At 32.8% G+C, this 10,618-nt stretch overlaps 2 protein-coding genes across 2 annotated transcripts; one reads left to right on the forward strand and one right to left on the reverse strand.

Annotated features, from left to right (window-relative positions):
- Window positions 1-6,473: 6,473 nt before the first annotated feature.
- On the forward strand, window positions 6,474-8,239 carry LOC100526856 (uncharacterized). The gene is made up of 3 exons (NM_001248146.2): window positions 6,474-6,802; window positions 6,895-6,949; window positions 7,932-8,239. The coding sequence occupies exons 1-3, from the start codon at window positions 6,520-6,522 to the stop codon at window positions 8,089-8,091; spliced, it is 498 nt and encodes a 165-aa protein (NP_001235075.1). The 5' UTR covers window positions 6,474-6,519; the 3' UTR covers window positions 8,092-8,239.
- Window positions 8,240-9,271: 1,032 nt separating this feature from the next.
- On the reverse strand, window positions 9,272-10,431 carry ITPK2 (inositol phosphate kinase). Its single transcript, NM_001250537.2, has one exon. The coding sequence runs from the start codon at window positions 10,394-10,396 to the stop codon at window positions 9,449-9,451; it is 948 nt and encodes a 315-aa protein (NP_001237466.1). The 5' UTR covers window positions 10,397-10,431; the 3' UTR covers window positions 9,272-9,448.
- Between the last annotated feature and the right edge of the window lie 187 nt (window positions 10,432-10,618).

The following is a 10,618-nucleotide window of genomic DNA, read 5'->3' on the forward strand; positions in this document are numbered from 1 at the left end:
GAGCAATCTCATGCATATATAATAGTTCTGATTCCTGAATGAAAATTGAAGTGGAAGTAGCATAAGACGAATCAAAACCGTAAATGGAAGTGTGACGCAAACACCGGCACACATAAAAAAGATATTTTATTACCTAAAATAATTCGTTTATATTTTTTTATTAAAGGATGTAATATTAAATTAGATAAATAGTCAAATTAATTTGTGCACTGATTGGTTTCTCAAAGATAATAAATAAATAAATTTAATTCCTGAATTTACAAAAAGTGTCACAATATTCAATATTTGCATATTTAAAAATTATACTTATATTTTTCATTTTTCAAAAATTAATTTTTTCGTTGTGTCACATTAAGAATTTGACTATCCTATTAAATATTTACGCATTCATTTTTGGACCTACACTGACACTTTACACTGGTGGTATATTTATTTCTAAATAACTTGCTGAAATTTAATTGAAGTTACTTAAAATTTTCCAATACAGCGACAACTAAGAGAGTTTATAGCATAAGAGCATCTTCAACCTCGAACATCATTGCAGGTTCTTAACTTTTTTTTAAAATGGATGTTACCAAATCATATCAGTTTAAAGAATTTTAGTAACTTTTTCGTTTTAATGACGTAACTCTTTAAAAACTTCAAATGGGTCTCATAAATTATCACGTGTCTTTATATTTGTAGAAAAATGAGTCTTAATTATCTTTTAATAGTTAAAAACGGATTCTTATATAAAAACAGATTTCACACTGACATTTACGTCAACATCTTGTAATAGTGAACCAAGTTAGATGGGTTCTTACCTTTAAGAACTTGCCTGCGAATATAGTGGGAAATGCTGTAAGTTAGAATCAGTTATCATGATATTTAATCAATTTTAATTTTATATTAAGTTATTTATATAGATTAAAATCCAGTAGAAAGTTAGTATGTTGCTTTAAAGTTTACATTTATTAAAATTAGTTTTCATATGAGTCAAGTTAGTAAAATAGCATAAATCATGAATATTTCTAATAACATAAATATTAGAAAAAAAATAAAAAATATATATGAAAAATTAATGGAGATTAAAAGTTACTTAATTGTCATGTGACTACTTAGGGAGCTCTCTTGGAAATCTAGGGGCTCCTCACTTTGGCGTTTGATTTGAGATTCTAAGATAATGGATTAATGTCGAGTTATACTACGATTTACAATAAGTTATTTCTTGTGTGAAATTCACACTTTAAACATGTTTAATGTAAATCAAATGTGTTGATGATCCTCCAATTTATCATTAAGGGTAGAGCCATCAAAATGGCAATCGGGCCGATCCACTTGACCCTCCATAATGGTCCTAGCAAGCCTTAGCCTTTAATGAGGAGCATTACAGGGCCCCAACCCATACAACCCCACTTAATATGGGGTCAGGGTTTGGGTCATATTATTTTAAAAAGAAAGTTTTTTCAATTGTCTAAAAATATATATTTTGAAATCAGTTAGTTAGGGTTAATTTTGGTTGACCTTCTCTAGGATTAATTTTAACCGATTTCAACCAACGTAATTTTTAGATGACCTCAATGTGATTTTTTTTTATCTACCTCAACTAAGGTTATTTTTAGTTGACCTCAATCGTGACATTTTTGGTCAATCTTTGCCAAGGCAGTTTTCAGTCAACCTTGACATAATTGTTTTTGGCCAACCTAAGCTAGGGTTATTTTCAGCTTATCTCAACCGTTGTTATTTTTTCCAACAATAACCTAGGGTTATTTTTTACTAACCAAGGCCAAGGATTTATGTGAGGACGATTTACGGCCAACCTTGAAATCTTGATTAGGGTTGTTTTTTATTGTCCTCAACGAAGGTTGATTTTGATTGACCTCTCATAATTGATGCCTTAGGTGTAACATTTGTTAGGATATAATTTTTTTTTCTCGTTATTCTTTATTTTTTTCATTGATAAAAAAGTCATAAGACCACTTAAAAATTCATATGTCACAACAAAAATGCATATTAGAATCACTTAAAAAGTCACACCAATCGCTATTAAATATTTATAATACATATATATTAAACTCATAACAGAAAATAATATTTATGTTCTAAATTTCAAATTGCAATAACAAAACCTTCCAAAGTTCGGTCAGATAATGAGATGTTCTCGCTGGCTGCAAAATTAGGTAAGCCGTACGAAAGAGAGCCTTCGAAAACCAAGCCCCAAATCCGAATATCCGATACGTATCTGTGAAAGCTCGCATCGCACAATAATCTATAGAATGGAACAGGTTTTCTTAATTTTGATTAAAAAATCCGTAACTTCCAAAGCAGCTACCAGTCACTTGAACACACGTCACTGTTACGTGAGTCTCTGTTTAATAGGTTTGATTTTCCATTTTCTTTTTCTAACAAGTAAAAAAATTCTGTAAAGAGAAAATATTATGTAATAGTAAATTATGTAAGCGCACATCATTCTTTTAAGATCTCCAACTAAAACCTGGCATATGAAAAGAATAACTTCTACTCTCTTTTTTTTTTACTGAAAATAAACTCTGCTTAAAAAAAGTTTAATTTATCATTTTATATATATTTCTAACTTTTGAAAGTATTAATTTCTATAAAAGATATATAGTCTTAAATAAATAAATAAGAAGTGATAGCTCAAGTGTTGTTCTGGAATCAAATTAGCTTTCCTTTTTTTTTATCCTTTCAATAAAATAACTCCTCCTTAATTATCATTATTCAATTGAAGTAATTACCATTTACTTTCATAATATGATAACAATTACTTAATTAGAGTGAAAATCATATAACACTATTGACTAATAGGGTAATAATTCTTTGCATTATTTTTTTTGACAAAAATTATTTACATGGTTAGTTGTGCCTTATTTTTTTCTTCTTCTAAAATTTGAGAGAAAATAATCTATGTGTGGAATAATATAAAAGAATTTTACATTGCTAATTACAAATCTGAAAATTTTATTTTTTATAATAATTATCTTAAAAATCATAAATAAATCATCTCAACTAGAAAAAGAAACTTAAGATTCTCAAATGTCAAAATCTCACCATTAATTCTTTTAAACATCTACTTTGTAATAGAAATATATTACTATATTAATAGAACTTATTGAAGGGCTAAGATCTCATCCGGTTATAATTGTAGAGGATTCATTTCCTTAAAAGTGATATCCATCATGATTTATAACTGACTAATAATTTACAAAGTCAATGCGTAGAAATTACACTAAAAGATTAAACTCTTTAAAAAAAATTAGAGAATATATATTTGATTCGGTTATTCTCCAATCTCATCAAGTATGGAGGTATGGGATTCAATTCTCCTCTTCTGCCTAAATTCCAAGCCATAAAGGTTCCTCTATCAACTATGATCTTAAAAATACCAAACGTATCTAACAGGACTCGATCTCCATGTAATCTCTAATTGAAATCTATGGTAATTTGTACTGTGATTATGAACATCTTGAAAAAGTGACTTTTTAAAACAATATAAGTTAGGTGATGATGAGCACAATTACCTAATACACTCATACTCAAAATAGTTATAATAATTTATTCAAGTATTTTAATAATTTTATCATTCTTCTCGTACCGTAAAAAGAATATAATTAAGAAAAAGAATACTATACGCATGCATGCACGAAGAAAAATTAGTGGATTAATGTAAGTATAGTTAACACATTGAGATTATCAACGGTGTTTTATTTTCCTAGTATTAAAAGTAAATTTAACACAAGTTGTTGCTGTTTTAATATGAATTTGAATTTAAAAAGTAAAAATATTTATTTTGTAATAAAAAGTTATTCAGTGCTTTCTATATAAATTTAAGCATGTCGCTAGATGTCAGCCAATGATTATAGATATGAATGCTCAAATTGGATAGTGGGGCTTACTGGTTCCGCTTCCACACAAATAGTGCAGATTAATGGCGTGATGTCAATTGGGAATTGTTATTACTATTGTTTGCATATTATATATATTCCGCTTTGACTCAAGTCCGAAGTTTGGAGATCGAGAAGGGTTATTTTCATCCAGGTATGAGCTCTGTTGGATTCTCACGTTCTGGAATCCATTGAAAGAATGACGATCTTAGAAGCACAACACTATATATGTATGCCACTGGTTTTGAATGTTACAAACGGAGCACTAGATGCAATATAATTATTTGAAATCTTGTTTGAGTCCGATAGCTTAAATTTAAATTATTAATTAAACTAAAATAATTATACATTAATTGATTTTTCAGGTAGCTGAGACATAGTTGTCATTGGTTTTATTATTATGTTAGACGATTTTCAGTCAATTTGGTAAGGGAGTGGGATTATTTAAATATGTTTTCAATGGTAAAAACAAAATTGCTTTATAATCTTGTTATTTTAATCCTCAACCTCCAAATAGGATATTGAGTGTTGATGGTTTGCTTTGACGATCATGTATCACATTTTTATTGGACGTTGACCGTCATGTGTCATATTTTTATTGGATGATAATTTCGTGCACCTAATTAATTAATGTAAACCTTTAATAAAAATACGATATATGATGTGATATATGACAGTCAACATCTAATAAAAACACGATACATGAGATCAAGATAAATAATTAACAATCAACGTCTAATTTCAAATTAAAAAATAAAATAACAAAATTATAAAAAATTTAAAGGACTAATTTTATAAATTAAATTATAAGGGACCAAATTTACAATTTAAAAATAAATATTTACCTTTAAAAAGTAATCTGAAGCACAAATGACAAACAACATATCAGGCTTAAGTGAGAAAGCTAGGCAGCTGTGCATCATACATGTAAGGAAACATCAATCAGTAAATAATAATAGTAATGCAGTGGGAAAACCGTACACGTATGCTTTCGCTTGCTTGTTGATCCAGTGATCCTAACATTTAGATAAGGCGAGACACTTTCGATGATACATGGATTCTAATAATGATTCTAATTCAATGAAGCGTACAATTATAGTAGATTTAGTAGGTTTAGTCATAATTGAGCTATTGATAAAAAAAAAAGTCATAATTGAGCTTTTTTATAAACAATTAGACGATGAATTCCAGCTGGATCTGGACCATTACCACTGTACTTCTCTAGACATGGCCTTAAGGTGTGATGATATACACAATGAAATTCATTTGTTGTAACCTTGATACGTTAACCAACAGGAATGGAACATACAAGTTTTAATACACGTGGAAAATCATGAATATATAGCATCCCAAATACTTAATTAAACCTTTACTTCTGATAATTCCTTTCTAGTCTGGCCATCTTGTCCAACCCAGTTGTATCTGTCATTTTTAGCTGATGCAGCTGGAGTTGTGAGACTTCGTTTGTAATCTGCTTTTACCTTTCGGACGCATAAAAAAAAATTGTATACTTCTTCTAGGTGGATTTTTGCTAATAGTCATAATCTAATAGTATTAAGGTGTCTTTCTATTTTATCACTTAAAAAAAAACTTCGTATACTCCTAATTGTCACTCAAATTTAGTATCTATTATAGAATTTTACTGGTTGGTGCATTATCTCCTTCTCAAATTTATCTAAAAAATCACTGTTCTTGTTTGTCTAGTTATATTATTAAAATTATCATTATTTTTCATCTATCTAGTTTCTACCATTTTGTTCATCACGATGCTCTATACTACTATTAGAAGTCATAAAGTCACCCTTTTAATAAAACATTTACATTTATTTTTTCTTTTGGTCAACAAACATTTGCAATTCTGGACCCATGACAACCTACTTCCTGCATTTGCAATTCTATAGAATGAGCGTTATTTGAATTTTAGAATGGGTGCAGGAAACAACGGCACTTAGGGGCTGTTGCTATGCACACCCATCATAATTGGTGGTACACCCAGAAAAACTATGAAATTTCATTTTTTGCCCTCATAAAAATCATACATGTAAACAAATTAATTATTAGATCAAAATTAATTGTCATAAAATTTATTATCTAAATTTACATGTGCATTAAATATATATTAAAACTTTTATTTTTATATATAACGATATTAATTATTTTATAACATAATTGACCTATTAAATCAATTGGTTATATACAGATTGGACAATTCATATGAGACTTATGGATTAACCAATTTGTATTGGGTTTACATATTTACCAATCCATATGAGACTTATAGATTGACAATTCGCATTGGGCTTATGGATTCATCAATTCGTATCAGTTTTATGGAAGGGTGAAAATGAAATTTTACTGTTTTGCTGGGTGTATCAGCAATTGTCAGAGTGCGCATAGCAACAGCCCCATTAGGGACTTGGAAGAGCCCAGCCCATTCTGAAATTAAGAATAGGCCCAAAATAACTCTAAGCAAAGCATCTTCCTAGTTAGCGGTTCATATCCACAATTTTATTAATTAAATTAATTTAGTTCCTTGCAAAAAAAAACAAAATAAAATAAGCGAGTTGTTATTATTTTCCTTCCCATTTTCGTGGCATTCCTCTCTCTCGTGTCGGGTGAAGGGAAAAATCAAATCAACATGCTGAGAGTGGGCGCAAAGAGGGTTTTGGAAACGACGTTGTTTGGGGTTAGGGTTCCGGCGAGGCTGTACCACGAGAGGGTTGTGGATCACTACGACAACCCCCGGAACGTTGGATCGTTTGACAAGAACGACCCGAGCGTGGGGACGGGTTTGGTGGGGGCCCCGGCGTGCGGCGATGTGATGAAGCTCCAGATTAAGGTCGACGACAAAACCGGAAAAATCGTCGATGCTCGATTCAAAACTTTCGGCTGTGGCTCCGCCATTGCTTCTTCCTCCGTCGGTAACGAACATTGCTCTCTGTTTTCTGATCTTCATTTTGTTCTATTCTTTCACCATTGAGCTTGTTTCTGATGTATCTGTATGTATATGCAGCTACTGAGTGGGTGAAGGGAAGGCAAATGGAGGAAGTTCTGACTATAAAAAATACGTAAGTATACATAACATTATACATACACTTATGTAGTGTTTCTCTAAGATACAATGTCGCATAATATGATATTTGATGATGCATTGGATAACAGTATAACACTGGATAGGGTAAAGTTTTATATTTTTTTACAGTAACTTTTATATACTATATTCATCTATGTTTGTTATGTTGTGCTAATCTTCTGGGTAAGACAACAGAACACAGCTTACGTTTTGTATAAAAGAAAAACCTTTGTGGAGCGATGGGGTAGTGATTGAAGATGTGTTGTTTTTAAGTATGTGCTGATCACTTTTGCCTCTGCTTGTAGCTTATTTCAGAATTACTTACACCTTCTGTTTTTTTTTGCTTTTTTTTTTTGTCCTTTGCTATGTACTGGCTTTAGGAGTTTAGTACTGCCAGATAGTCTATCAAGCACTAACACTTTAATTTACTTCATATATCTGCATCCAATATGCATTTTATACCAATACTCTTGGATATTTCACACATACATATATGTGAAGTATCCAAGCCTTCAATGTTGTGAAAATTCAATTACTACATACAACTATTCAAGTCATAGAAGCATCTATAATTAAAAACATAGAAAACTGTCCCTTGATGAATCAACAAAGGAAATTGTCCTCTTTAAGGATAATTTCAAGAAAGGAATGAGATTAATATTAATATATTATTCCTATTTGTAGACGATGGGAAGTGATTTATCAAGACTGATTTATAATTTTTATTTTATTTAGTAATATCCAAGAAGTACGTTTTAAATTTATTATCTTTTATGAATTTGTATACATATTTATATGTGTATATATGGTACCCTATAAAAATTTTGAATAATCGAATCAGATACATATTTTATCAGATAAACGTATCCTCTTTAGGCATCATGGCAAAATAGTTATAGTTTTGGTTATGCTTTCATGATGGATAGTTCTGGTTTGTTGTTGAGATCTTGATGTGGCAAATAAGCAATGTCCTGCAGTGAAATTGCAAAGCATCTTTCACTTCCACCAGTTAAGCTCCACTGCAGCATGCTTGCTGAAGATGCTATCAAAGCGGCCGTTAAAGACTATGAAGCTAAGCGTGCTAAGGCAACTGCTAGCGGAGAGGCAGCAACAGAAGAGAAGCCTGCCACTGCATGATTTCTTTCATATATAGAAAGAATGATGACGAAAACAACCGTTTGTTTGTTTGTTTATTCTTAATCAGTTTCTTATCGAAGAGCACCTTCACTTGAGACTTTGGGTTGGACTTAGCTGGAGAGTATTCACATTCTGTGAACTAAATATTTGAAATGCCAGCTATGGTTTGTTATCTTCTCGGTTTGTATTTAGTAGTACTGCATTATTAAATGTGTAAGAATGCTATAAAGCAGATTTGAATGTTTGAAAGTTCCCCAATACAATTAAGTGAATAGCATGATATTTTCACAAGTTTTGTTCCCGAAGTCCTATTTTTGTAATATATTTGTTTTTTTTCTTCTTTTTATTTGGTGAATTTGCAATTCGACTTTATTATCTTGAAATGAAAATATAACGTGTCCTTGACTAATATGAAGCTCAAGTGTAAGGGTATTCTATATTTTTTGTTTTAAAATTAGTAGAATTGATTTTGACAAAATTAATTTTAAACTAATCAATCAAGATGTGTGTCCAAATTAATCTCAACTACAGATTTTACTTTACAATGTATAAATGCGTGATGGAACATCTTCTTGCCTAAAGCGTGGCCGAAAAAAACCGGAGAAAATTGAAGATCCGTATGGCAGGCGCGACCTGGGGGATGTGGAATTGTTCAATTAAGTGCAGACAACATGGCAAAAAGATTATTTTCTTTTTTATTATAGACGAATGAAAATTCATGGTGGAGTAGTAGAATAAAGCTTATGCATAAAGTAGCAAAGCATAGAACCAGATTCTGAAGGAACTCCGAGTTGAGGTACTATCAAGAAAGACAAGGTCTAGAAGACTCTTGACCATTAAAAAAACTCGAGAGGCGAATAAACGATGCCTAGGATTAATAAGACTGGAATTTACTGTTCCTAAAAATAAAAATGAGGTTTCTGCATTTAGATGGACTAGTATGTTTTTTTGTCAAATATTTTAAAAATGAATCGAGAAATTATCTTAGAAAAATATCAATTCAGTGGGTTTTGGAGTGTTCCAAAGCGAAGGCAAGGGATTCATCATACCAATACAGTTATCCGAGCAAAAATGAATGTGGTACATTTAACATCCTCGTTCCAAACCAAGTTTTATGCAAGGGCACTGGACACTACAGTTGAGACTAGTGAAACTTCAAATGATCAAAACACCCCAAATCAAATATAACAGGTGCAATATCAATTATCAAGTAACACCACCAATCAATATCATTCTCGAAAACGACATACAAAAGAGGAAGGACTTTAAAACAGCATAACAAAAATGATTAGACAACAGTGTAAATGTGTAATAACATCATCGATCATCCTCGGACTTTCAACTATTTGCCTACGCACTACGCAGTCTTGGAGCGTACAATGTCCAACAAAAAATCGGTGATAAAAGGCTCATAAGAGGGCAATTTCGCATACCCGGGAAAGTAATTGATATCAATAACGAGGTACCTTGTCGGTTCCTTACCATCTCTAATGACATCAACGTTAAAAAGGTTAAGTCCCAATGCCTCCCTCAATCCCCTCGCCAACTCACCCACCAAACTCTGCGGAGGCATTTCAGCGTCCTCAACGGCGCCGCCACCCTCGTCTTCAACCCCCAAACTCGACACACGAGAAAACGGCAGCGACCCCCTTAACACTTTCAGCTTCTCTTCCGTTATGTCACCCAAAGACTTGCGCTTTACGCAATTCACGCGCTGCCCAGCAACGTAAATCTTGAACACGACCCCGCCGTGATTCACGAACTCTTGCAGCACCATGGGAACGCTCAACGCGTGGAGTCCCTCCTCGTCGAAAACCAAACACAGTTCGTGAGAGCCGGCGCCGCCGTCAGCCGCCAGCGGTTTCGCAATCACCGGGAACCGCAAGCCCTGTTCTTCTTCGAATTTGTGCAAATCGAAGGATTTGGGTTCGTTCACAACCACTTGCTTTGGAACCCCAATGGTGGCGTTTTCGAGGGAAAATTGTAAGTGGGTCACTGCGTCGAGCATTGAAACCCGGTTGTGCAGGCGATCCACCAGCTCGGGAGGGTCGATGATTACGGTGTTTGGGTGTTTGGATGAGAATTGTTGGAGGAGGTTTTTCCAGTGTTGGGTGTGGAGTTTGTGAATGATGCAGTGGAAAGGACCTTGTTGTTGTAAGGGTGCGGTGGGGTCGATTTGGACGAGATCGATGCTGTGTTGTTTGGCGTGATCGAGGAGTGAGGGTTGAATGAAGCTTTCGACTTTCTTGCCTTGGAGAGCATAGCCCACACGGTACCTCTGACCTGCTACTTCCGACTCGGACATGTCTGGTTTTTGTGGGAGCTGCTGTGTATCAATTCAATAGCAATGCAAATGAAGTACAGAACATAAATGGTATTACATAAATTGTGAAGTACAAGTCACACGAGGACAATTAAAGTTATTCCTCGCTATGATAAATGTATATCAGAATCAATTACTTATAATGCAAAATTACTAAGAACTACGCGTGGGTTTAGGACATCAAAGATGAAAATATATCTTTGA

The sequence above is a fragment of the Glycine max genome, chromosome 17 (assembly GCF_000004515.6).
Source record: "Glycine max cultivar Williams 82 chromosome 17, Glycine_max_v4.0, whole genome shotgun sequence".
Classification (NCBI taxonomy): Eukaryota; Viridiplantae; Streptophyta; class Magnoliopsida; order Fabales; family Fabaceae; genus Glycine; species Glycine max.

What these genes read in the sequence shown, in the direction of transcription:
- LOC100526856 (NM_001248146.2), top strand. Translation starts at nt 6,520, where the DNA reads ATGCTGAGAGTGGGCGCAAAGAGGGTTTTGGAAACGACGTTGTTTGGG. An exon ending in CATTGCTTCTTCCTCCGTCG is followed by an intron (nt 6,803 to 6,894) that starts GTAACGAACATT and finishes ATGTATATGCAG; the next exon opens with CTACTGAGTGGGTGAAGGGA. An exon ending in GTTCTGACTATAAAAAATAC is followed by an intron (nt 6,950 to 7,931) that starts GTAAGTATACAT and finishes AATGTCCTGCAG; the next exon opens with TGAAATTGCAAAGCATCTTT.
- ITPK2 (NM_001250537.2), bottom strand. Translation starts at nt 10,396, where the DNA reads ATGTCCGAGTCGGAAGTAGCAGGTCAGAGGTACCGTGTGGGCTATGCT.